The sequence below is a fragment of the Marmota marmota genome, unplaced genomic scaffold, assembly GCF_001458135.2.
Source record: "Marmota marmota marmota unplaced genomic scaffold, marMar, whole genome shotgun sequence".
NCBI lineage: Eukaryota > Metazoa > Chordata > Mammalia > Rodentia > Sciuridae > Marmota > Marmota marmota.
In genome coordinates this window covers 8,818,458-8,845,814 of record NW_025999945.1, presented here as the reverse complement: position 1 = coordinate 8,845,814, position 27,357 = coordinate 8,818,458, and the positions used below count along the sequence as shown (strand labels likewise).

Sequence of the window (27,357 nt, the reverse complement as noted above, 5' to 3'; positions counted from 1 at the left end):
TAGAGAACATAAAAATTCTTTATTCAACTTAATCCAGCCAGTATTGAGATAGTCCGCTATATTAAAAACAAGACATTTGAAAAAATTACAGCAGAATTAGCAAGGCAGTGACTAAGTCACTAAGTTTAATTTTATATTCTTCATAGTCATTTGATAATCATGTAATGATGAACAATATTTTCAGCCACTTAAATGGAGATAACTTCTGCAAAGAATAGATTTCTAATAGTTGTTGAATTTTATAAAAGAGGTTTAAAACATTAAAGTTTCTGGAAATAACAAAAAAGCAATATGAAAATAAACTAGAAAACAAAATATACCCATCCATCTCAAAAGGCCACATCATCTCTTGAATTTGTACTCTGCTGCCTTTCCTTTACCTCTTCATTCTCTTTTTCCTAGAGTGTAAAAACAGTAGCAATTAATAAACTACTTCTTAGGGCGTATTTTGTGCTGAAAGTGCCTCTGTTCCCTTCTCAGTTAATTGCAGATAGTCTTCTAAGTATTATCTGCATTTCAGTATGAAGAGAACTGTGGGGAAGAAAAGTTAAGTTACCTGGCAAAGGTCATATGCAGTTATGAAAAGCTGAATTAGGATCTGAACTCAGGTCCATCCAACTTTCAGTTTGCCTACGTTCTTTGTTGCTTCATGGCAGGGCAGGCCACCTTCCCAGAACAACTGGCACATGGTATTTCTTAAGCTAAGGCTCTATAAGTGTTCCATTCCAGGTCTAGAGGTCACTCTGGTCCCCAGGCACTTGTAGTTCCTTCTGCATAGCCTTAGAAACGCCTCCCTCCTGCCCTCAAAGGATTATAGTTGTTGCTTCTCTGGCCCTCCAGGGCCTTGATGCCAATAAACCCAAGAAGTTATTCCCCATCTTGGGCATTAAAGGAGTAAATAGGGAACTGTGTGCTTGCGTAACATTAATAAATGCTGCCTAGAAGCTGTTCTGTATAACAAAACTATGCAGGAAATGTCTACTTAATATATCTTTTCATATTGAAAATTAAAGAAAAGCCAATATATTTTATAATTACAGCTATATAACCTAAGATTTTATATATAGTCATAGATTTTATATTTCCCCTTCAGAATGGTAGCAGTGTTCTTAATAAGACTCACTCAGTCAAATCTTCTTTTCTCCCCAAATAATTACAACTTTTAACATTCAACATCCATTCACATAAATGCCATACAACTCAAAATTAAGACATTTATACTACAGAATGATACCAGTCTTTAATTACTAAAATTAACAAACATTATTACAATCTAACATAGCTCAACCTATATATGCTACACTCCTAAAGAAAGTGGCCACTTATCAGTAAGAAACATTTACTATTATCATGCATTAGATACTGTGAACAAAATAATAATAAATAAATAGGGTTTTTATAACTACCTTTAAAAATTAATTTTAGCTAGTGAAAATAATTGAAAGACTATTCAGATTGCTGGACATTAAGATGGCCACTCTATTGAAAATGACTTAAAATAAATAATTACTTTTGAAAAGTGAACACAAAACTACTTAAACAATGATTATTAAGGTGCTAGCCTCAAATATGACAAGCAATTAAAATCTAAAAACATCAGTATTGGTTTTCTATAATAAACTGACAGAGTCAAAAACAGTGACCTCAATATTTACTCAGGACTTGTTTTCGTAATTATCTCCTCATTGACTGATATTAAAGCAAAGAGTTCAAGGCCTCACCTTGGTATACTCACTGCTGTTTTTCTATCTGCTGACACTAAATTATAAACACCGTAAGAGCTAGGACCAACTCTCTTGTTCACCACTGTATCCAACAGCACTCTGTATAGTGCCTGGGGCAAATATGAGGTGATCAACAAATATCTGAATCAATGAAAGAGGAGAATAAAATAATTTTGACTTTTTTGTTTTCATTTTTTTTTTTGCAAATCATTCTCTGTTTAACTACTATAAACTGGCAGCTCTAATTTCTACAAATATGGATTTAAAAATCTTACTCCAGAGATCAAAGGATCTGATCTCTCTCACACACACACACACACATCCTCACACACACACAAATATACACACACTATAATCAAGACTACATGAGTCAAAATTACATTATGAATTATGAGATGTCAACATTGTATAAATAAAATTTAATAGTGAAAAAGTGATCTGGAAGCCCTGTGAACTTTTACCCTACACATTTGGAGGACATCACATGAGTTAAGGAAAACACAACAAAATTTCATTTGTTCAGATAATTATTTGATGTTTACATACATTTTTGGTTTGTTACTTATTCATAACTTAATTTACATTTCCTCAAATTAACATGTGTTCCTGTTTCGAAAGTAATCAAATTATGTCGGTGAGAAAAATCCTCATAGTACCTTCATTAAGTTGCTGATTCTAAGAAAACACTGAACATGAACATGTACAAAAGAGGCATTAGAATAAAACAGCATGTGCATTTTTAATATTTGTACAGTCTGATCTTTACATATCTGGAGAAAATATGAACAAACTCAGGTTTACCATGCTAAGATAATGGTTTAGATGACTGCCACAAAAGAAGTACATACAAAACCATGAAAACGAATCACATCCTTAGGTTCCGTGATTACTGAGAGGATTTCCCCTGCCCTAAGTGCTTTATTATATTTCTTAAAAATATAGGAGCAGCAGCTTATAACAAGTCTCCACTAGTGCATTAATGATGGAATCAAAACGACACAACAGACTCATAAGGATGAGAGGACTGCAGAACAAACAGAAGTCACAGTTTTATGCTTCTTCTTGCTCTGGATAATTTAGAATTTTGCGGTGTGCCTGACGTAAATATTGCTGCTGTTTGAAGTAAACCTTAAATGCTCCTTTTATGGCAACAAAAGCAATTCCACCCTAGAATAAAAAGGAAAATTAGCTTTTTATAATGCAGGTCTAGACAGTAAAAAGAATTATATTTAGATCACCAAAGACATAGGCTTTTATGCTAACCTAAATCAGGTGACTGCAAGTGAATGGTTATCTTTTCTAATAGGGATTGAGAGAGATAGACATTATAAGTAACAGAATATGGAAATGCCTTCCCCATTATCCTGAGTAATTTTCCTTCCACTTAGTTCTATATCCATTCTGATATAGTAAGAAGAATGTCAAGGCACTATGTGCAGAGTACCAGAGGGGGAAAATGGAATAATAGTAATGAAAGCAAGGGGCTTGGGGTTTGGCTCAGTGGTAGAGTGCTTGCATAGCATGTTTAAAATCTGGGGTTGATCTGCCCTCCCCCACCTCCAAAAAGACAGTAAACAATAGGAGAGTTTACTATGTGCCAGTATTTATCTGAGTTAATCCTTGTAATTATTCCAAGATAGCCACCCATTCTACAGGCACAGAGAAGTCAAGAAATTTGGTTTATGTTTCATAGCAAGGCTGTTTCTGGGTTAGGATTTAAATCAGGATAGGGCACAGTGGCACATGCCTGTAATCCCAGTAACTTGGGAGGCATCACAAGTTCAAGATCAGCCTCAGCAATTTAGCAGGGCAATTCAACTTGGTTGAGACCCTGTCCCAAAATAAAAAATAAAAAAGGCTATGGATATAGACTGCTCAGTGATAAAGCAGCTGTGGGTTCAAACCTCAGTACAAAAAAAAAAAAAAAAAAAAAAAACAAAGAAAGAAAGAAAAGGATTAAATCAGGCATTCTGACCCTACAGCAGAAGCTCTTTACCATAATCCAGTTGGCAAATGGGATGGATAATGATTCATCCATATTCTGTAATTTACTTTCAAAATAGTTCTAGAAAGCCAGAACTACTATAGTGGCTTTATTTATTTATTTATTTTTTGTGGTGCTGCTGGGGATTGAACCCACGGCCTTGTGCATGCGGGGGAAGCACTCTACCAGTTGAGCTATATCCCCAGCCCTCTTCCCTTTTTTATTCCACTCAAGCTAGTGGATGACAGTATGATTAAACAGATGCTTAAGGCACAGGAGCCATGAATCCAATATTTGTATACCCTCTCCTCTTTAAAAGCAAATATAGTTAATTGTCTTTTGTATGTCACTTGAAAAAGTAACAAACATTAAAGCCATCTTACCAAGATTGTCCTTTGTAAATTAGAGTTAACACTACTGAACATCAGTTTACCAACTATTGTCGCAATAGTAGGAAAGACAAGGGCTCCACACAAAATTCGGGTAGCAGAGACATGATCTGCTAAAGGATTAGCTTCGGCTGGAATTCGGGGAACAGGACAACCAATCCCTATAGAAAAGATGCAGTATATTAGTGCTAATACTTCAGAATAGCTACAAAAAAATCTTCAAACATTTCTCTAAAATGTTATGGTTCTTCTATAAGGTCAGTTTGACAGAAAACCTTATAATCAAAATTCAGGACCTTACCTGGAAATATACTGTTCAAAATTTGTAGTTTATTTGAGTATTTGCGCCATAGTCTAAGCACATAATCCTCCCAGCGAATCATCTTGCCTAATATCAGCATGACAGGAATAGTAGGAAGTCCAATTAAAAGAAATAAAGGATCAGCTCTCTCCATAACATCCAGCCCTTCTTTATGGCCTACAACCTATGAAACAGTTAACATTTGTTAGAATCGTTTTCTTATCAAATGAAGTGGTGCATGTTTGAGTTTAGTTCACTTTATAGGAAATGCTTAATTGCAAAAGATATAGAAATAAATATTAAAAAAAAACTGGAAAGCTATTGGTCTGGATTTTTTTTTATAAGAAATCTCTTTATTCAGGGAAAAAACAAAGTCCATGCTATTTCATATTACATTGAAATTAAAAATGGCTGATTACATTTCAGTGGAGGAGCGGGGGCTTGGTGTTTGCTTCTATTTCTCTCATTTGATTTTGCTGGAGTGGGATATAGGACTGGGATAAGATTCTAGGTCCTATCTGTCTTCAAAGAACATCTGTATTCCTGCTATTCCTTCTAGGAGGTAAGCACAGTCAGCCAAGGGGTAGCACTGGTTGTCTTTGAGAGATGGCTGAAAACTCACTTCTTGGGACTTGGGTATAGTTCAGTGGTAGAACATGTGCTGCCCATGTGCAAGGCCCAGGGCACAGTGGCACATGCCTATAAGCCCAGCCACTTGGGAGTTCAATCAGCCTGGGCCACATAATGAGATCCTGACTCAAAAACAACAACAACAACAACAACAAAAAAAAACAAAAACAAAACAGCAGTAGCAACATAATAATTTTCTTTCTTCTTCTTCTTCTTCTTTTTTTTTTAAGTTCTAAAAGTAGGAACTAGGCTGGATGTTAAGGTTCCTCTGTTCCAGGATGAAATGCTTCAGCTGCCTGTGTTCTAGAGATAGGAGTCCTAATGCTTCTTTCTTGCTATATAGCACTAGACATGTAAAATCTCTAAGCTAGTAAATTAGAAATAACAGTTTCTTTGTCACAAAACTGCAATTTGAGAAATATCATGAATGCAGAGGAATAAATTACAACAGGTAGTAAGTAGCTGGTAAGCTTCATGGAGAAAGAGTAGCTAAGCCTATAAGGAGGGTTTAGATTTGGGTAAGTGGAGAAAAGACTGGAAAGGCAGGCAGTAGGCAGAGAAGATGACATAAGCCAAAATACAAAGGTAAACTAAACAAAATAAGGATGGAGGGCTGGGGATGTGGCTCAAGCGGTAGCGTGCTCGCCTGGTATGCATGTGGCCCAGGTTCGATCCTCAGCACCACATACAAACAAAGATGTTGTGTTCGCTGAAAACTAAAAAATAAATATTAAAAAATTCTCAAAAAAAAAAAAAAAAAAAAAAAAAGGATAGAGTGGAGGACACAGGTCAATAGGCCTCAAAGTAGGATGAAATATGACTGTGGAGGACTCTGCATTTTTTCCAAGTCAGTGAATCTCAACTTTTTTTTTTTTTTTAAAGAGAGAGAGAGAGAATTTTAATGCAACTTTTAGAATATTAGATATAACTCTGTCCCTTTTTTTGCCATGCACTCTCTATATTATAGAAAAGCAAATTACATCATTTACAAACCTAAGTGTGTTAATCAACTAGGTGTGTTGGTGCAGGCCTTTAATCTCAGCAACTTGGGAGGCTGAGCTCAGCAGAAGGATCAGAAGTTCAAGGCCAGCCTCAGCAAGGCCCTGAGCAACTTATTGAAATCCTGTCTCTAGGAGCAAAAAAAAGGGTTTGGGAATGTAGCTCTGTGGTAAAGTGGCGCTGGGTTCAATTCCCAGCATCAAACCCCACCTCCCCAAAAAACCAAAACCAAAACCTAAAATCCCCAAAAACATATACTGGGGAGTAAGCTGTTGAAGTTGAAGGTACTTTAAAAAGATTCATTTGGAAGGATGGATAGAAAAGAATGAAGTCAGAGAAACCAATCAAGAGGGTTCCTTTAGCCATCTAGGTATGATGAAGGAATGACAAAAAGCCAGGTGGTAAAGATTATAGAAAGAAAGCTACAGAAGCAAGGCCAAGGCCTATCAAAACAGAAAAACTACTTAGACTTGGTTGGTGGACTGGATAGGGGGCCATCAAGTAGGAAGAGCAAAGGCAATCTAAGATTGTAGGATACAAACCCAGAATGGAAAGACAGTAGGAATCAAAGACAGAGAAGTTATAATTGGGAATAAATTTAGGTTTCCAGACAAGTCTGGAATCCTCTGAAAGAGAAATTAGGAAAACTACTTCATTTACAATAGCCTCAAAAATAAAATACTTGAGAATCAACCTAAAAAAAGAGGTAAAAGATCTCTACAATGAAAACTACAGAACACTAAAGAAAGAAATTAAAGAAGACCTTAGAAGATGGAAAGATCTCCCTTGTTCTAGAATAGGCAGAATTAACACTGCCAAAATGGCCATATTACCAAAAGCATTACACAGATTTAATGCAATTCCAATCAAAATCCCAATGACATTCCTCATAGAAATAGAAAAAGCAATCATGAAATTCATCTGGAAAAATAAGAGACCCAGAATAGCCAAGGCAATCCTTAGCAAGAGGAGTGAAGCAGGTGGCATCACTATACCAGACCTTAAAACTCTACTAGAGAACTATAGTAACAAAAACAGCATGGTATTGGCACCAAAATAGACTTGTAGACCAATGGTATAGAATAGAGGACACAGAGACAAACCCATGTAAATATGGTAATGTCGTACTAGACAAAGGTGCCAAAAATATTCACTGGAGAAAAGATAGCTTATTCAACAAATGGTGCTGGGAAAACTGGAAATACATATGTAGCAAAATGAAATTGAACTCCTATCTCTCACCATGCCCAAAACTCAACTCAAAGTGGATCAAGAATCCAGGACCAGAGGCCCTGAGCCTAATAGAAGAAAAAGTAGGCCTAAATCTTCATCATTAGGCGCTCACTTCCTTAACAAGACTCCCAAAGCACAAGAAATAAAATCAAGAATCAATAAATGGGATGAATTCAAACTGAAAAGCTTCTTATCAGCAAAAGAAACAATGAGGTGAAGAGAGAGCCTACAGAATGGGAGCCAATTTTTACCACACACACAATAGATAGATCTCTAATCTTCAGGATGTTTAAGAACTCAAAAAACAACAACAAAAAACAAACAAAACAAAAAACCCAATCAATAAATGGGCTAAGAAACTGAACAGACGCTTCTCAGAAGAAGTTATACAATCAATCCATATTAAAAATCTCTAGTAATTAGAGAAATGCAAATCATAACTATTCTAAGATTTCATCTCACTCCAGTCAGAATGGCCATTACCAAGAATATAAACAATAATAAGTGTTGGCAAGAATGTGGGGAAAAGGTACATTCATGTATTGGTGGTGGAATGCAAATTGGTGCAACCAATCTGGAAAGCAGTGTGCAAGCTCCTTAGAAAACTTGGAATGGGCCGGGCATGGTGGTGCACACCTGTAATAACAGCCTCAGGAGGCTGAGGCAGGAGGATCATGAATTCAAAGCCAGCCTCAGCAACTTAGTAAAGTAACTCAGTGAGACCCTGTTTCTAAATAAAATACAAAAAAGGGCTGGGATTGTGACTTAGTGGTTGAGTACCCCTGAGTTCAATTCCCAGTACCAAAGAAAAAAGAAAAAAGAAAACTTGGAATGGAACCACCATTTGACCCAGCTACCCTACTCCTTGGTCTATATCCAAAGAACTTAAAATCATCATACTGCAGTGACGCAGCCACATCAATATTTATTGCACCTCAATTCACAAGAGCTAAACTGTGGAACCAACCTAGATGCCCTTCAATAGATGAATGGATAAGGAAACTGTGTTATATATACACAATGGAATATTACTCAGGATTAAAAGAGAATAAAATTATGGCATCTGCAGGTAAATGGATGGAGTTGGAGAAGTAAGCAAAGTAAGTCAATCCCAAAAAATACCAAAGGCTGAATGTTTTCTCTGATAAGTGGATGCTGATCTATAATGAGGAGAGTGGCATAGGATGAATGGAGGAACTTTGAATTGGGCAAAGGGAAGGGAGAAGAGGGGAGGGGGCATGGGATAAAAAATACGGTGGAATCAATCAGACATCATTACCCTAGGTACATGTATGATTGCAGAAATGGTGCGATTCTACTTCGTGTACAACCAAAAAAGTGAAAAATTGTGCTCCATTTGTGTACTATGAACTGAAGTGCATTCTGCTGTCGTGTATAATTAGAACAAAATTTAAAAAAACCCAACTTAACTGCAAAACAACAACAAAAAAACTAGTCTGATTTTAGTTATGTGTGAAGTCAAAATAGGTCACTGAAGAAGAGGGGTTAAGCTGCAATTACATGACTAGAAAGAACAGGATGAAAGGCTGATCTGAAAACACACACACACACACACACTCACACACACACACAGTAAAACAAGACGATAGCTGAATATCTTTAAGGAAGAGATGAAAAAGAAGAGAATCAAGTGTTTGGGAATGAATCTTGAAATTTTAAGACTCTTTAATCTTCAGAAGTTACTGATTGTAGCAGTTTATAATAACATAAGATTGGAAGCAATTAATTGTCCATCAATAAGAGACTGGTTAATAAACTGTTGTAATTCCATACACAGAATACTAAATTTCTGTATAGTCATATAAAAAGACCCCCAAGAGGGGAGGACTGGGGCTATAGCTCAGTTGGTAGAGTGCTTGCCTTACATGTACAAGGCCCTGGGTTCAATCCCCAGCACCACAAAAAAGATAATGTGGTATATATACACCATGGAGTCCTATTCTGCCATAAANAAAAAAAAAAAAAAAAAAAAAAAAAAAAAAAGAGGGCAGCCAATTACAGTGGGTGAAGTAGCAAATACCTGTAATCCCAGCAGCTCAAGAAGCTGAGGCAGCTGAGTTCAAAGCCAGCCTCAGTAACTAGTGAGACCCTGTTTCTAAAAAATATAAAAAGAGCTGGAAATGTGGCTCATTGTCCCTGAATTCAATTTCTTGTACAAAAAAGAAAAAGGGCTACAGGTGCTGGGGATATAGCTCAGTGGTACATGCTTGCCTAGCATTCATGAGGCCCTGAATTCAATCCCTAAAACCACCCAAAAAAAGAAAAGAAAAAAAAGCTACAGTTACATTTCAGGGGATAGGAGAGTAGAACAACAACAACAACAACAAAAAACCTGTTTGTTTTTTCTTGTACATGAAGTCAAACTGGAGAAATATATATGAAACTAACAACAGTGGTTACCTAGAGAGATGAGATGGGACCTGGACAAATGAAGAACAGGAATAGGAAGACTTCTCACTAGATAGCTTTTTATATCTTTTCTTAGTTTAAGCCACATCATTACTTATCCAAAATAATAAATTAAAAATATTTAATAGATCTTCACATCAAAGGTAGTATCACTGAATAAAGTAAAATAATAAACCTGCATCACTGTTACTGCTCCGTAAGTCACAGCTGTCCAATAGATAGAGCCAACCATTATTCCTGCTGCAGCAAATGGACAAGCTTTTGAGATCAGTCTATCTGCAAGATCCAAGACATAAACAACTGGACCTGTAATAGAAAAAAAAAAAAGTTTCAACATAAGGTGGATTTTAAAATTGACTTGTTCAATATTTCCTATAGATCTAAAATACTTTTATGAAATCTTATATTCTGGGCTGGGGATGTGGCTCAAGCGGTAGCGCGCTCGCCTGGCATACGTGCGGCCTGGGTTTGATGCTCAGCACCACATACAAACAAAGATGTTGTGTCCGCCGAAAAACTAAAAAATAAATATTAAAATTCTCTCTCTCTAAAAAAAAAAAAAAATCTTATATTCTGATGTGGATACTCAGATTTGAACAGTTTAGCATTTCTCAATCACTTGTATGAATAGCAAATATTACTTCCTAAATTCTGGGAAATAGCCTGTTCAAATTTTTATCTTTGTTATTGAACCTATAATTAGAGCCTCAAATACAGCTGTTCCTTATGAAAGAAGGAGTCCTCTTACTTCCATTTCTTAATCACACTGGCTACTGCAGAGTGAAAGGGCCATTTTAGCTTGCTCTTTTCAAATAGTTCCTGGCAACCATTAAATTCTGTAGTACTTGGTAAGAACATCACTTTCTCTGGCTTCCCCCATTGTGTATCTTGGTACAGTGTGTAAAGGTAACCAAGGCTATTTTCTTGTACCTACACACTTTATTTTACGTTGATTTTCAATATGCTATATTTAGTTGAATATTATTCTTGAAAAAGCTTCTTTTTATGATTACGATGCTGGTTTTTATGGCTTTTGAACAACTTTAGATGCCAATTATGCTTCTATTATGTGCTTACTATTTTGGAGATATTCTTCTAACTGCCATTAAGTCAATAATTTAGCTCCAGAATTTTTTATAGAAGTGGAAAGGTCTCAGGTTTGTTCCACACAAGGCCAAAGAATTGGATATCTAAGCTTAACCAAAGGTAAAGGAAATCTCTTGATTTAGTAATCATTATATCTATTGAAGATTTCCTCTACATATAAACTTACTTCAGACATTTTCTTAGAAATGTATAAGAGTTACTACCTACCTTTGGGGGTTTTAAAATCTAAAGGAGGCTATACACAAAAGCAGTTATCTTCACCATACAAAGAAATTAACAAAACAATCTGGTAAAATAATTCAACATTTAAAAATAAAGTATCTTGTGGATCCCTTGATCAAGATTCCCCATTGACTGCAGAAGCCAGTGATATTGTAACTGTATAAAGAGAGACTATGATGTGGGGCTGGGGTTGTGGCTCAACAGTAGAGCTCGCCTCTTACGTGTGAGACCTGGGTTCAATCCTTAGCACCACATAAAAATAAATAAACAAAATAAAGATATTGTGTCCATGTATAACTGAAAAAAAAAGAGAGAGAGAGAGAGACTATGATGTGAAGGGAATATTAGGAGAGATGTCCAAGGACCTTTGATTTAAATGTAGCATATTAATTTATCATTATCAAGTTTTAACTTAAAAATGTAAAAACTATGATAAGGTTATCTTTTGGGACCCAAAGAGATAAAGTAAACCTAATTCAGTGCCTACTGACTAACAACAGGTAGCATTTTTTGAGTGACTCTTACAGAATACCAGGTGCACACAGGCATTACATGCATCATTTAATCTCATAAAATAGTTTAATTCTTGAAATACATAATTTTACTGGGTTAAGTTTATAATTCCCTCAAAAGGTACAATAAAAATCATCTTAGTGAGTTACCAAAGATCCCTCAAATGCTAATACTAGAAGACTATGGGTGTACATATATAACACATCTACATTTCAACTGCCATATTCTTTTTCTTTTTTTGATACTGAGGATCAAGCCCAGGGGTGCTATACCACTGGAGCTATATCCCAAACTTGGTTTTATTTTTTATTTTGACACAGGGTCCTAAGATGGGCCTCAATTCTGCCTTAGACTCTAGAGTTGCTGGTATTACATGAGTGCACCGCTGTACTTGGCCTTTCAAATTCTTTTTTTTAATATATTTTTTTTAGTCATTGATAGACCTTTATTTTATTTATGAATCTATATATGGTGCTGAGAATTGATCCCAGTGCTTCACACATGCCAGGCAAGTGTGCTACTGCTGAGCCACAGCTCCTCAAATTCTTTATTGAAAATTTTAAAATCAGAAAATTGAAGCCACAAAAGAATATCTAGAGACTCCCCAGCACATGTACCCATCTGCCAATATTCCATTTATCGAAGGTCAATTCCTTCACTTGTAAACTATATTTCATCACCTTACCAATTCTTCCAGGTCCCAGTTCCAGCCAATTCTTTCTGACTCTCCTACATCATTTCCCCCCTACTTTTTAGTGGCTTACTTCCATCAAACAAACATGTTATTATTTCTTCTGTCTTAATAAAAGAACTCTTGACCCTTCTTGACCCCTTAAATATATTTCTTTGCTCCTTTGTAAAAAAAAATTCCTCAAAAGAATTGTATCTTTCCTTTAAATTCTCTCTTGGACTCACTCCACCAAAACTGCTCACAGCAGTTTCACAACCTCCACATATCTAAATTCAATGGTCTAAGTTCAGTCTTCCTCTTATTTGGCCTATCAGCAACATGACACCTTTAATTCCTAACATATGGTTCTTCAATTCACTTCCAGGACATCACCATCTCTTGCTTTTTATCTTACCACTTATTTTTCAAACTCTTTAGTTGGTTTCTCTTCTTGACCTCAGGAAGCCCAACCTCCTAATCCCTACTTCATCATACTCCCTATTCGATTACTTTGCTTTATTTATATTCTCTTTTTCCAAAAGCGCTTACCATAATATACTCTAATTTACTTATTAAATCTATTTCCACTTACTATAACAAGGGTTGAGTAACTGTGACCTGTGGGCCCAATCCAGCCAGATGACTTTTGGTAAATAAAGTTTTATTGAAACATTCCACATGCAAAGTTTAAAATAATACTATCTGGTTCTTTACAGAAAAGGTTTGCTGATTATTACATTAGAACATAAGCTCTTAAGGGAAAAGGATTTCTTTGGTTTTATTTACTTAAAATATTTTTTTAGTTATGCATGGACACATATCTTTGTTTATTTATTTTTATGTGGTGCTGAGGATCGAACCCAGTGCCTCACATGTGTGAGGCAAGTGCTCTGCCACAGAGCCACGATACCAACCCTGGTTTTATTTATTAATGTATCCCAAGTTCCTATGATTCTCAAATAAAATGAATTTTCTATTGAAGTACTTATAGTAGTTGGAAATATCTATTAATGAAGTGATAGAATTTCTTTAAAAAAACAACCCATCATAATACTTTTATTTATCACAAACAATGGCAATCTAGATTTTTGAACTGTTTTTCCTTAAAAGATTGCAGAGGGCTTTCACAAAATGAACTCATTGCCCCCCAGTCCCCTGAATCACTGGGTATCAATTTTTTTGTACAAGAAATCCTTTTGGAAGTTTTCTGCACATTCCATGGGTTGAAGATTTGCCAAATACATACAGACTGCATTTTATACCACTGAATTCTCGTTTGTTGACAAAATTCTGCCTTGGCTTTTGCCTTAAGTTTATTTTGCCTAAATCTTCATTGCACTTCCAGACATACCATTCCAAGATTAGTTTAATATTTAGAAGGGGGTGGACAACAAAAAACCCAGTGTTAAACATGCCATTAGAGTAATAAACTGCCACCAAAGGGAGGTACTTTTGAGAGCTAACGATTATATAGGCAAGATATTTGGTGACTAAGAACAATCATTAAAATCCTCTGGATAACAGTCTACCTAACTCATACTCTTCTTATCAGGGAGCTTATGTGCCCTATCCTATGGCTTAGGGTCATAATCTTAGGAAAATAACAACAGTCACTAGCTGCTTCTTATTGTCAGATTATAGCATAAATAATTATGGAAATAGGGAAAGGCAAGACCCTAAGCCCTTGAAAAGCTCCATTCTAATGGAGCAGCAGCATACATATATGTATCATGAAAGGTAAAAATCTAGGGGCATACAAATTTCATTATTTTAAAAAGGCATTATTGGGGGAAAAAAAGACATTATTGAATTTTTAATGCTGTGGTGGGCCTTACCACTTATGCTCTCAACAGAGATGATGACTAAAGAAGTTTTATGTAACTTTTGAAAATCCAATAATTTAAAGGGAAATAAAGAAGTCTACAATTAAAAGGAAGTCTATTTTGTGAATTCTTTTGTACAATAAGGAAGCTTTTGCAAAGATAACTATATCCTAATATTTTGGGTAAACTCAAGATTTTTACATTTCAGATTTCAGTGACATCAAAAAGTGAACTGAAAATATTTTGGAAACTCATTAGTTCATGTCTATTAAAAAAAGAAACAATCAGTTTTGTCTAGCAGATTCTGCAAAAGTAGACTTTTGAATGACAACTATTGTCATTGTCATTCAAATTCAAGTCTATGCATGCATGGTTGTTAAAGGTACATTTTGGACTGTGTGCAGTGATGCCAAACTGTAGTCCCAGCTACTCAGGAGGCTGAGGTGGGATGATTACTTAAGCCCAGAAATTTGGATCAGGCTGGGAAACACATTGAGACCCTGTCTCGAAAAACAAAAGAAAACAAAAAAGCCAGGTCTTGTGCACACCTGCAATTCCAAGGACTCCCAAGGCTGAGACAGAGAATCACAAGTTTGAGGCCAGCCCTGTCTCAAAATAAAAAGGATGTAAGATATAATTCAGTGGTAGGATGTCCTTGGGTTCAATTTCCATTACCAAAAAACAAAAACAAAAACAAAAACCCAACAACTAAAAACCCCTAAACAAACAAAGGGTACATCTTGAAATTTAAGAAATTAAAGACTGAAGGGCAGGTTGTTGATAGTGTTTAACATCTGTTGGCACAGCTTATAATAATACCCAGAATTTCCAGGGCCTATTTCTGGGATACAAAGAATATCCTCAAAACACCTATGATCAATTCTTGAGAAATGTTATCACTGTGACTTATCAGAGTGCAAAAGTCTCTTAACACACAACATGATTTAATGAGCACACACAGGTGCTTCACAAGACAACCTCATGTAAAGTTTCTATAAAGACTGAACAGCTCCCACGAACTCCAAGGTTTCTGGTAAGTGGCCAACAGTTTATCACATAGATTTAACAAGTAAAATAGATAGCACTCAGAAGCCACTCAAGTTCCTATTTTTTTTTTTTTTCTGCTTTGCACTGAACTGGTTTTGACCAAGACCCAAATTCAAATGTCAACCAGCTAGGATAAGACCACCGATCCTATTTTCAGTGCTATCCACAAGTGCAGATTTTTGAGGTCACTAAGAGTCTCACAATATAGTTCTAAACTTTTCTCTTTGCTCCAAATCTTTTTGTAGCATTCTATGTCTGAAATGTTCTGCTACTGTATGAAAACTCAACTTCCCAGCAAAAACTAATCTAACTTGATAAAGGCTCATTGGTTTCCCTGGCCCACCCTGCTCATATCCCCTGAGGCTTCCTTTATATACTACTCCACAAAGTGCACTTACCCCTTTGCTTGTACATAATATTAGTACTTTATGTTCTTGTTCAATGTTTGTTCAGTTGTCTCAATATCCTTTATGTCTGTCCATGTCAGCATCATCTTAAGACTGAAAACTCCCAAGGGACAGGGGCCATGTCTGTTTAACTCGTTTTGTACAGTGCCTAGGACAGAACCATGTACAGATAGGTGCTTAAAAAATGCTTTTTGATGATTGGTATCACTCTCAAGGACCCTCTAGGCCACAGCTATCTCAGAGCATCAGCACATGGCATTTGGCTGTATGTTGGGGCACTTTGGTCTACTCCACAGGGCAATGGAATATAATGGCATAGGACCTAGCTGCAGTACCCCATGGCAAGTATTTAACTCAATCTGTTATTAAAATGGACTTTTTAAGGCTGGGGCTGTAGCTCAGTGGCAAAGCGCTTGCTTAGCATGGATGTGGCATTGGGTTCAATCCTTAGCACCATATACAAACAAAGGCTTATATTCATCTAAAACTACAAAAAATAAAAATTAAAAAATGGGCTTTTAAAAAAAGTAGTAATTACATGGTCAACAAATGTGGATTTTATTGAAGACATGAAATAATACCAAACAACCAACTGGATTAAGAGTTCAAAGTAGCTAGGTGCATTTGGCACACGCCTATAATCCCAGTGGCTCAGGAGGCTGAGGTGGGATGATTGCAAATTCAAAGCCAGTCTCAGCAACTTAGTGAGATCCTGCCTCAAAAATAAAAAGGGCTCAGCATGTGGCTCAGTGGTTGAGTACTCCTGGGTTCAATACCCAGTACCAAAAAACAAACAACAACAACAAAAAGAGGTGGGGAAGTATATGGGAATGTTGATGGGACAAAAAAAATTTTAATTCTTTAGGACTGGATTCATCACTATTTTAAACACTAGACCTTTGGATGCTACATCTAAGAGTTTATTTAAGTTTCATTTTTGATTGCTCTACTTGTAGGTTGAGATTTTATCATCTTCATGCAAGAAAAAACATTTGTGAATTCAGGCTAAAAATAAGTTGCTTTGCTTAATAACAAGAAGTTAGTCATTAGATTACAGAGAGAAGGGTTAATTTTATTAGGTAGTTTTTTAAATAACCAAACTATTAGTAATTGATTAAAAAACTCAAACAACCCCAAAGAATGAAAGATCTAGGGTATGGTACTCATCTACTTTGACCCTAGGTGTACATTACATTGCCATAACTAATAACTAAAAATCAATATAGTAGTTATGATTATTATAGTTTGTGCCAAGGGAAAGCTTCCATTTTTTTTCCCCCTCACAAAAACAGAATAGACCATAGAATACTTGTGGGCTATAAGGTCAAGTACTAAGTATTTATTAGGCATGGAATATACAATAATTTCTCATAAATATTCTTTAAATAATTGAAAAATCTTATAGCAAAATTAAGAAATGTATGATAGTATGGTATAAACTATACAGACTGTTAAGGTAATTTTAGGTAAAGATTATAGAGGGGATAAGATCAGTAAGTTTTTTTAATTGCTTTTTTTTTAAAGTCTCTGATGTGAAAAAGGAGGCCAATTCTAAGCAGAGAATGAAAAGTACAAGTAAATAAAGTCAAAACCAAACAGGGTTGTCAAGACCCTTTTAATGAGAGCTGACTGCTGAAAAAAACCTTTAAGGTGTGATAATCACCACCATTGATTATCTTTAATTAATACATAAAACAGCACTATTTATTATGGGAAGCAAGCCTTTTCCAACTAGTACTCCCCCTTCATGTTTTAAAGTAATGCTTTTTTTTTTTTTCCTTTTTGAAATGAGATCTTACTCTGTTCCCCACACTGGCCTCAAACTTCTAGAGGCTCAAGTGATCCTCCTGAGTAGCTGGAACAATTGGTATGTGCCACCAAGCTGTTTAAGTAATGCTTCTTAAATTTAATGTATATAGAAATCAACTGATGATCTTATTAAAAATGCAGATGTCAATTCAGTAAAAACGGTGAGTGAGTAGGTGGTGCTCTGCATTCTTAACAGCTCCCATAGGATGCCAATCAATGTTGCTCGTCCTCAGATCATACTTTGAATACCAAGGTTTTTAAGTCAGTACATGTGTACAACTGGCTTACCTCACTAGAAAAAAAGAAAGCAAACCCCAAGATGGGGTTGGGATAGCAAATAGTGAGAAGGATGCAACTGAGCTTCCTATCAACAATGAAAACATACATTCAACATCATTTATTCATTCATTCCTGCCACCAATAAGTCCTAGAAAAGAAGCAGAACTGGCCAGATAGCCAGTCAGACTGAAGCTAAATCCATATGAAAACTTAGGGAGGAAAACAACAAAAACAAAAAATTCCACCCCCACCCCAAAACACAGACATCATCCTGTAGAATGTTAGCTATCACTTTTTCCTTTCTGCGTCTTTTCTTGTCTCCTATTCTTCTTTCTAGTTAGTATTCCTCTTTCTAGTTAGTGTTCCTCAAGTGTCATTTAGGGACAAATAGCAGTTCCTGGTAATCTATTAATTGGTTTACAGACAGTTTTAAGACAAAATAAGAGTTTTGACCCTGAATAGATCTTTTTTTTTTTTTTCTTTTGGTGGTGCTGGGAAACGAATCCAGAGCCTCAAGATGCTAGGGAATTCTCTCCCACTGAACTACATCCCCAGCCCACATTTCACAAATTTGAAAAGATTAATTAGGACTTTCAAATAAATTATTTTAGGTTTTTAATTGTTGCTATATTGCAAGGGACATCCAATATTTACAAGAATATTTAATAATATTCAATAAATGAATCAATAACTCAAGAATATTAATTCAAAGAGTAAAAATGAAAATTACATTTAACTCACAACGTCATAAATGATAAAAGCATGCTCTTAGAATGAAGACTATAATCTCAGAGTGGGCTCTAACCAGTGAATCAGGAATAATTAGTCTGCACTAGAAAATATTATTGTTCCTATTATATTGCAATACATTGAATTACATATACCAATAGGAACAAGCCACTGAAGTATTCACATAATTTTCAACCACTCCAGTAAATCAACCTAGTCTCTCTTATTAATTTTGTCATTAGAAGCAAAGATTAAAACTATAGTCAAGGTATTTGATCTTCTTTTAACAAGTATAATTACTGTCAGCTGTAAAACTAATGACAAATATACTCAGAAAAACAGAACAATATACTGGCAAAATTCTAAGAGATGATAACAACAGGACATTTTATGTGTGTGTGTTAGTTTTGCATCACTGTGACCAAAATACCTGACAAGTACAACTTAAAAAAGGGAAACTTCATGGTTTCAGAGGTCTTAGTCACAGATGGCTAAGTGCATTGCTGTGAGCCCAGAGGAAGGAAGCACATCATGGTGGATGGACACGGCAGAGAGAAGCTGCTCCATGTATAGCAGCTAGGAAGCGGAGAGGGGAAGAAGCCACTGGGAAGATAAACCCTTCGAGGGCACACCCTCTCCTCCAGCCATGCCCCACCTGCCTACAGTTACCACCCAGTCATTCAAACTATGATGGACTGATTAGGTTACAGCTCTCACAATGAAATCATTTTACTTCTGAACATTCCTGCATTAACAAAGGAGCTTTTGGGGGACAACTCATATCTAAACCATAACAATGTGTTATATAGTGAGGAAGAGTAATTACCACAGATATATGCTTTTAGGTATTTGTTTTATGGCTGCATGAAACCACCAGTGTACTGAGTTTGGATCAACCTTTGGCATATCCATTTATAATATGTAAATCAAGAAAACCTGACAACTTTTGAATTTTTTGGGGGGAGGGGGTAGTGCCGGGGATGGAACCAGGACCTTGAATATGCTAGGCAAGTGCTCTAACATGGAGCCAGCACCCCCAGTCCCCCAAATTTTTAATCCTGATTATCAAAAAACATGATTGAGAGGGATTTTCTGATCCAATAACTGTTTTTAAACCTTGTCTTGAAAAGGTATACTGGGATCAATATAGCCAGGACATCAATTATGGGGGTAACAAGGAAGACCCGCTAAGAACAAATTCACACGACTTCATTTACAGACCACAGCTGAAATTTAACAATATTCCCTCATAAATCAGTATTAAAAAGACTACAATGGAAATTATGATGTAATTCAAATTGTCCTTGAACAGGTATCTTCATGAAAAAAGAAAAGCAGCAGCAAATACAGATTATGCTTCTCTCTCTTGCATTCAGGCTCAAGATTTAAATTTTATGACATTGCTGTAAAATATGTCTATGATTTTAAATAGTTTCAGTGCTGTATCTACATGACATATACTACAGTGAATAGCTTGAACCTATTATTTGGCATGAAATAAACAATTTTTTTTGGGGGGGGTGGTACTAGGGATTGAACCAACTTCCCCAGCCCTTTTGATTTTACATTTTGAGACAAGGTTTTACCAAGTTGCCCATGCTGGCCTTGGACTTGCTATCCTCCTGTCTCAGTCTCCTGAATCACTGTAATTATAGGCATGTACCACTACACACAGTAATAACATTTTTTTTTTTTTCCCCAGTTCTGGGGCTTGAACCCAGGGCCTCAAGCATACTAGGTAAGCACTGTCACTGAGCTACATCCCCAGCCCTAATAATACAATTCTTAAGGATAAAATAATATAGACCCAATCATGATAATCTCTTTGGCCTAGCCAAAGAGTTTCACTCTTTTCCACATAGCATCTAGGCATTTTCCTTCCTTGTTGTAGAAGGATATCAATTAAAACCACATTCAAGTTGGGTACAGTGATGCATGCCTGTACTTCCAGAAACTCAGGGGGCTGAGGTAGGAGGATCTCAAGTTCAAGGCCAGTCTCAGAACTTAGTGAGACCTTGTCTCAAAATCAAAAATAAAAAAGGTTGGGGATGTAGCTCAGTATAAAGCACCCCTGGGTCCAATCCCCAATACCACAAAAATAAAACAGAACAATCTTGCTCCCGGCCAGAACCCACAATTACTGCCTGAAAACAAATATCCTAAAACTGAACTCAAACAAAAGGATAGATCTACCCTACTACCATCTTCCAACTGAATATTAAGCTTTCCTGTTAAATGGCATACATCTGTCAACTTAGTACCCGATCAAACACCACATGTAGATTTTAATAATAATTCTTAATTTTTATGTTCACCATCTGAATATCTAAAACACCCCAAAGAATCACCTTATATTTGCCATTTTTCTAATAACTTATAGCTAAAAGGTAGGCTTATCTCATTTAGTAGAAATAAAAGAGTAAGAAAAAAACCCTAGGTTAAGTATGAAAATCTAACTCTGACTTTGTAAGCCAGATATAAACATGGTGAGAGACTAAAGCAATAACTGCCTTTTACTAATGTTCAAGTTATTTTGCAATATTGTTTTGATTTTACAATGTAAACATTTTAGGTCATTCCTTTGTGTTTATCTAAAATTGGTGATGATTGTGAAGACCTATCATGGGTCCAGAAATTCCAAATATTTGAGAATACTATTTTTTCCATTACTTAACTTTCTTTTCCTATGAGGCTATCATTTCTTCTTATGCATCATGCTAGAGGAAAAACAATAAGGGAAATTGCCCTTATTAATAATCTTCTTGCATTAGAAAAGCATTTCATAAAAAAAGCATTTCATTATCTGCATTTATATTACCTCATTTAGAAAAAACATGGTTTGATTTCAGTAGGTACGACACTTACAAAAACCAATATATCTAACAATTTCTAATTTCCCCAATCCCTCCCCAAAGTCATTCTTTCCTTTTGACCTTCCCATAATTCAGACTGTCTTTCTATACCTCTTGGTTAAAACTAAGGGTGATATCAAAAGCAGTTACCAGTTATAATGGCATAAACACCAAAGAATGAAACCAGCTCATAAATGTATGGCTATACTGGAATAGGTTTACTAAATATTATCCTTAGTTACAGCTTCTTTTAAGCAGTCTGCTATACTTTTTCCATGCTTGCCCCATTCTCAAAGACCTCCAGTTATTCCTTGACTGCCAATTCCCAGAAAGAGATAGCAGTTTTCATGAAAGACAACCATATAATTGGATTCCAAACATAAATTTAACTCAATATCTTATTAAATCTTTAATTTCCCTACATTTATTCCTTAACAAAATAATTAAGGAGAAGTATTAGAAAGAACTGCTTTCTTTCTCTTTTAACAACTTTCTTCAGAGAATGTGGTTCTTTAAGTCAGCTTTTTATTATAGCTTTGTTATTTGATAATATTTACACAATTAGATATTCATGTTCTTTTTCCTCTCAACCACATGAAAATAGTTAACACACAGATAAATGAATGATTTGGTCATATATTAAGGATGCTGTCAACTGTTAGCAAAACAAATGTCTGACATTTAAGAAGAAATAACAGAAAGGGATTGTAAAAATTCCCAGAATGCCAAAATGGGTCATTTAAAAATAAATCTGAGGGGCTGCGGTTGTGGCTCAGCAGTAGAGTGCTTGTCTAGCACGTGTAAAGCCCTGAGTATGATCCTAAGCACCACATAAAAATAAATAAAATAAAGGTAATATGTCCAACTACAACTAAAAAATAAATATTAAAAAAAAAATAAATTTGAGTTCATAGAGTTATGTAATGACATCAAATGTACCACTGTTATTTTTAAAGACATTCTTACCCAACTTTGGAAAAACTATTAAGTATTCAGCATTGCACTGAGGACATGCCACTCTGGCTGTACTGTTTCCTCTTTGTTTTTCATCAACCCAGCGCTGCAGACAAGCCTGATGAACCCATTTGGTAGATCCTCGGCACCTGCATGGTCTCACCCATTCAGCTGTTCTATCATCTTCATCAGTGGCAAAACAAACCCAGCAACTTCTGTAAATTAAGAGAGAAAATGATGTTTATTTTTAGGATTTCAGTCTCTTCTACACTGTAGCGCTTACTTACGGGGATGAACCTACTTTGTTATATGATAGAACCTCAATCCTGATGAAAGACTATGAATACAGAACAATCAGTATATTCCCAGTAGAACAGTCTTTAATTTTTGTTTTTCCTCATCATCTTCTATAGCATCTTTTTTCTGAAATTTGTTATTATGTAATTTCCTCCATCTTTCTAGAAATTCTTCACTCTTACCAGTGAACCAGAGTTCAAAGAGACAACCCTTAAGCTGCTTTTGTTTTACATAAGACAAGATAGTTCTTTAAGGACTGGTAAACATAGGAATATGTGAGATTTAGTGTTCTCCCTATCGTAACACTAACCTCTTCTGTGTATTTGTGTGTGTATGTGTGTTTTTGTGTGTGTGTGTGGGGGTGCAGCGGGTAATGAGGATTGAACTTGGGCCCTCTACCACTGAATATGTTCCTAGCCCTAAAAAGTTTCCCGAGTTGGCCTCAAATTTATGGTCCTCCTGCCTCAACTTCCCAAATAGCTGTGATTATAGGCATGTGCCACCATGTCTGGCTAACACCAACCTCTTGAATTTGGAAAAAAAAAAAAAAAAAAAAAAAAAGTGCTACACAAATGATTTCACATAATTTCATTCAATTTTCAACTAAGGGAAAAAAACCCAGTTTTTTCTTTTTGGTAAAGTATGACTATAATGTTTGAAAATTTATGAAACTACAAAGGATAAGAAGACAGGAAAAAATGTTTTAGGAAAGTGATGATAAATTTGGGTCTAGTCTACATGTTTCCATTGTAGGTATGTTTGGTTTTCCTTTTTCTGGAATTAAATTATATTAATTATATTTCAAATCTAGAAACTTTAAGTTGGAGATGCTTATGTTTAAAAAAAAACCTATTGCATTAATTCAAAAACATTTTTTCACTTTTCTTTAAAGGTACTTTATGAAGTCTGATTTTTCTTTCTTGTAGGATAAGGCTACAATTCCTTATAATTATTTTTTCTCCCAATTAACACAAGTTTTGGCATTGATTTCCACTAGGGTAAATACAGTTCAATTCAATGAGACCATTCTCTTCCCCCCTTCATCCATTAAAAAGTTTGTGTAAACGGAAACTGCAAATTAAAGCTTATTACCTATTGCACAATTTTTACTTAGTTAGCTAAGTGGTTTCTATCAGAACTACAAATTTAAACTATGCTCAGAGATAAAGACTGTACAGTCAGCTACCAAAGATGGGTAAGGTCTCCAGTCTTTGAACAGGAATAGAATAGGGAAAATAATGAACTGAATCCATGGCAACAATACTCAAAACTGTAATTTTATTCACCTTTCAAACTGAGTAACATTTGTTTAGCACTCTGACCCACTTCAGCTAAGCTGTTTTGGCCTTCATGTTACCTTCATTTTTCTTTTAAAAATGTGATCGTAGCCAGGTGTGGTGGCGCATGCCTGTAATCCCAGTGGCTCGGGAGGCTAAGGCAGGAGGACTTTGAATTCAAAGCCTGCCTCAGCAATTTAGCAAAGCCCTAAGTAACTTAGTGAGACCCTGTCTCTAAATAAAAAATACAAAATAGGGCTGGGAATGTGGCTCAGTATAGAGTGCACCTGAGTTCAATCCCCAGTACCCTCCCCTCCACAAAAAAAGAGGGCTGGGGATGTGGCTCAGAGGTTAAGCGCCCCTGGGTTCAATCCTGGGTATCAAAAAAAAAAAAAAAAAAAAAAAAAAAAAGCCAAAACCCTTCAAAGTTCATCCCCGCAAAGGAAAAAAGAGGTCATAAATTTCTGACCAAACTTTTAAGAGTTTCTCTTTTTTCTTTATTTTTTGTCCTTCTTCTCTCCAATGTCTTTCAAAGGTCAATGTGATTGATTCATAAGCATTACTTGAACTTGTTAGAAATGGGATTATCAGACCCACCCCCCAGACCTACAGCATCAGAAACTCTTTAGTTGCCTGACATTGTTTTAACAAGCATTTCTCAGGTGATCCTATATCTAAAGTTTCAGAGGCCCTGCTCTAAGTCTGTCTTCACTTTTTCATTATTTCTTCCCTTTGTAAGTCTTCTTAACTCCCCATAATATGAAAATGAAATTCCATTTTACTATAGAAATTTAAAATTTTATGAAACTAGAAAGGATATGAAGACAGGAAAAAACGTTTTAGGAAAGTGATATGATAAATTTGGGTTAAATTCCACTTAACTATAAACAAAAACTATTTGGTTTTTAAATTTAACAGCAAGTAAAATGCTTAAATTTTTCTTTTTTTTTAAAGGAAAAAATGCCAAACTAGTTTTTGGAAAAGACTGAGTTCAGGATATTCTAGCTGGTTCAAGAACCTGGACTTTGATTTTGAGTTTATATAAAACAGTCTTCCAGAAAAACTGACAAATACCCAGGTGTTAGTTTCTTCATTTATTTTTTATTTTTGGATGCTGGGAATTGCTTTCAGGTCCTTGTGCATGTTAGGCAAGTGATCTACCACTAAGCCACATCCCCAGCCTCTCTTTGTTTATTATCTTTAATCACAGACCTGATGGGGAATTGGAGATAACATATAAATATTTCGCTAGTAAAGCTGAGTTGAATTATACATTTGTAGAGATTTTAGTAGTGATTTAGCAAGGGGTTTCCCCCACCCCTTGCCATTATATTCAGCACATGTGGAGGCTTTCCTATTATAGCATCTATTAGAAATTACATTTAAGTAATTATAATAAAATACTTAAATACTAAGTTAATCCAGACCTGCATAGTTGTCCTATGGTATTGATAAAGTCACCAAAGAAAATGTATCATGTACAATTCAGCAATACTGTAATTGTCAATACAGTTGAGACTAACAATGGTAGTTTCTAATACTCTAGAATTGGAATTTACCTGACATATATATAATCTCATCATTACTTGTAATATGAAACTGGCTTGAGCAGGACTCTACTTACTTGCTGACTACCAGACATTTCTAAACCAATTGGTGTTTGTGAGTTTTGAGAATCTACATTGAATTTTATTTTTGGAAAAATCTGTTTGTAAGAACCGAGTCTCTGAAAATGTAACTTTTCAAAAAATACTACCTATACTAAAATAAAATGTAAACATGCCTGGTACGTGAGGTTTGTTTCAGTGATGTGACTTGCCTCCCCGTATTAAGATATTCTGCTGAATTATAATTAGGCCCCTTACAGATTTTTTTGTTACTTCTATCACTTGAATTTAAATTTATGTTAAAAGTAAAATAATAATGGGTTGATGGATGTAAAACAAGTCTTTTGAACCAGATTGCCTAGATTCAATCCTGGTTTGCCACTTGTTATATGTTTAATGATAGAATCTCTTTCACAAAGTTGTTGTAAAGCCAAAGTTTGTTTATGTTTTGTGATGCTGGGGATTGAACCCAGGGCCTGGCACATGCTAAACAAGTGCTCCTATCATTGAGCTCTGGCCCCAACTGGGATTCTTAATTTGGGTTCAATGAAAACTTTAAGAGGGTTGTAAATTTGGTAGGAAAAATATTAGATGTTTATTTTCACTAAACTCTAAATAAAATTTAGCTCTTTTCTTCAATGATGAATCAAGCAAACTATCCGCAGTACAGCAATTAGAAATTAATACATGAAGCAACCAGAAATTTTCATATTATTTTACAGCTGCACAGATCCCAAAATAATACTTGGCCCATCATTAATTTGAAATCAGTTGTTAGACTGATAAATCTTGTATTTGAATGTGTTACAGCTCATATTACTATACAGATTTTTAATATTTTGATAGCTGTATTTTAATATAATTGGTTTAATTCCTAAGCATATATATTGTTTTATTCTTTCAAAAACATTCTGAGAAGGAACCCATAGGCTCAATCAGACTGCCAAAGGAGTTTTCAGCATAAAAATGGTTTGATTTTGCTGGGTGCAGTGGAGTATGTCTATAATCCTAGCAACTCTGGAGGCGGAGGCAGGAAGATTACAAATTCAAGGCCAGCTTCAGCAACTTACTAAAACCCTATTTCAAAATAAGTAATAAAAATAAAAAGGGCTGGGGATGTACCTCAGCAGTAGAGCATACCTGTGTCCAACCCTAGTACCATACCCCCCCTTCCCCAAAAGGTTTTTATTTTAAGGTCCCCTACTTTAAAGAACTAAATATATGCTAAAGAAACTGCTTAAGAATTATCTGGCACACAAGTATAGTGGTGCATGGCTGTAATCCCAGCAATTGGGAGGCTAAGGCAGGAGAATCACAACAAGTTCAAGGCTAGCCTCAGCAACTTAGTGAGGCCCTTAGCAACTTAGTGAGATCCTGCTCAAAAAATAAAAAGGGATGGGAATGTGACTAGGTGATTAATGCCTCTGGGTTTGCTCTCTGGTACAGGAAAAAAAAAATTACCTAGCATATATATAATCTCCAAATACACTGGCAATAATATTGATTATGATGGCAATGATCATGTCAACTTTACATCTATGCCTAGAATTTATGGATGCAATTTTCTTACCACTCTACTTGGCAACTTGGTATTCAGTGGAAAAAATCCTGGATTTTTTGTTATCTCCCAATTTTTCAACATGCCTCACCTAACATTACTTAAGATATTCATTCAAACTCTTTCAATGTATTTTTTTCATTCTTCTTTCTTTCACTTGCTCTTCTAAATGCCCTCTGATTGCTGATAAATACACCATTTACTCCCACACCATGCCGTCCACCAAGTTGGAGCACAGTGGAGTAAAGGAAGATATACGAAGTATCATGATTAGCTTAGAGATCAAAGAACAAATCACTATTATTGTATGAAGATAAGAAAATAACTGGGCACAGTGGCACATACCTGTAATTCCACTGACTCAGGAGACTGAGGCAGGAAGATGGCAAGTTTGAGGCCAGCCTTAGCAATTTAGCGAGATTCTGTCTCAAAATAAAAAATGGGCTAGGCCAGGTGGTGCATGCCTATGATCCCAATGGCTCAGGAAGCTGAGACTGGAGAACCAAAAGTTCAAAG

At 35.6% G+C, this 27,357-nt stretch overlaps 1 protein-coding gene across 1 annotated transcript; it reads right to left on the bottom strand.

The window, feature by feature from the left end:
- Window positions 1-22,322, bottom strand: Marchf5 (membrane associated ring-CH-type finger 5). Its single transcript, XM_015500120.2, has 6 exons — window positions 22,115-22,322; window positions 15,471-15,627; window positions 9,866-9,996; window positions 4,399-4,582; window positions 4,092-4,258; window positions 1-2,891 (listed from the first exon to the last, which is right to left on the bottom strand). Exons 2-6 carry the CDS (start codon window positions 15,484-15,486, stop codon window positions 2,775-2,777), a joined length of 615 nt encoding a protein of 204 aa, XP_015355606.1. The 5' UTR covers window positions 15,487-15,627; window positions 22,115-22,322; the 3' UTR covers window positions 1-2,774.
- Between the last annotated feature and the right edge of the window lie 5,035 nt (window positions 22,323-27,357).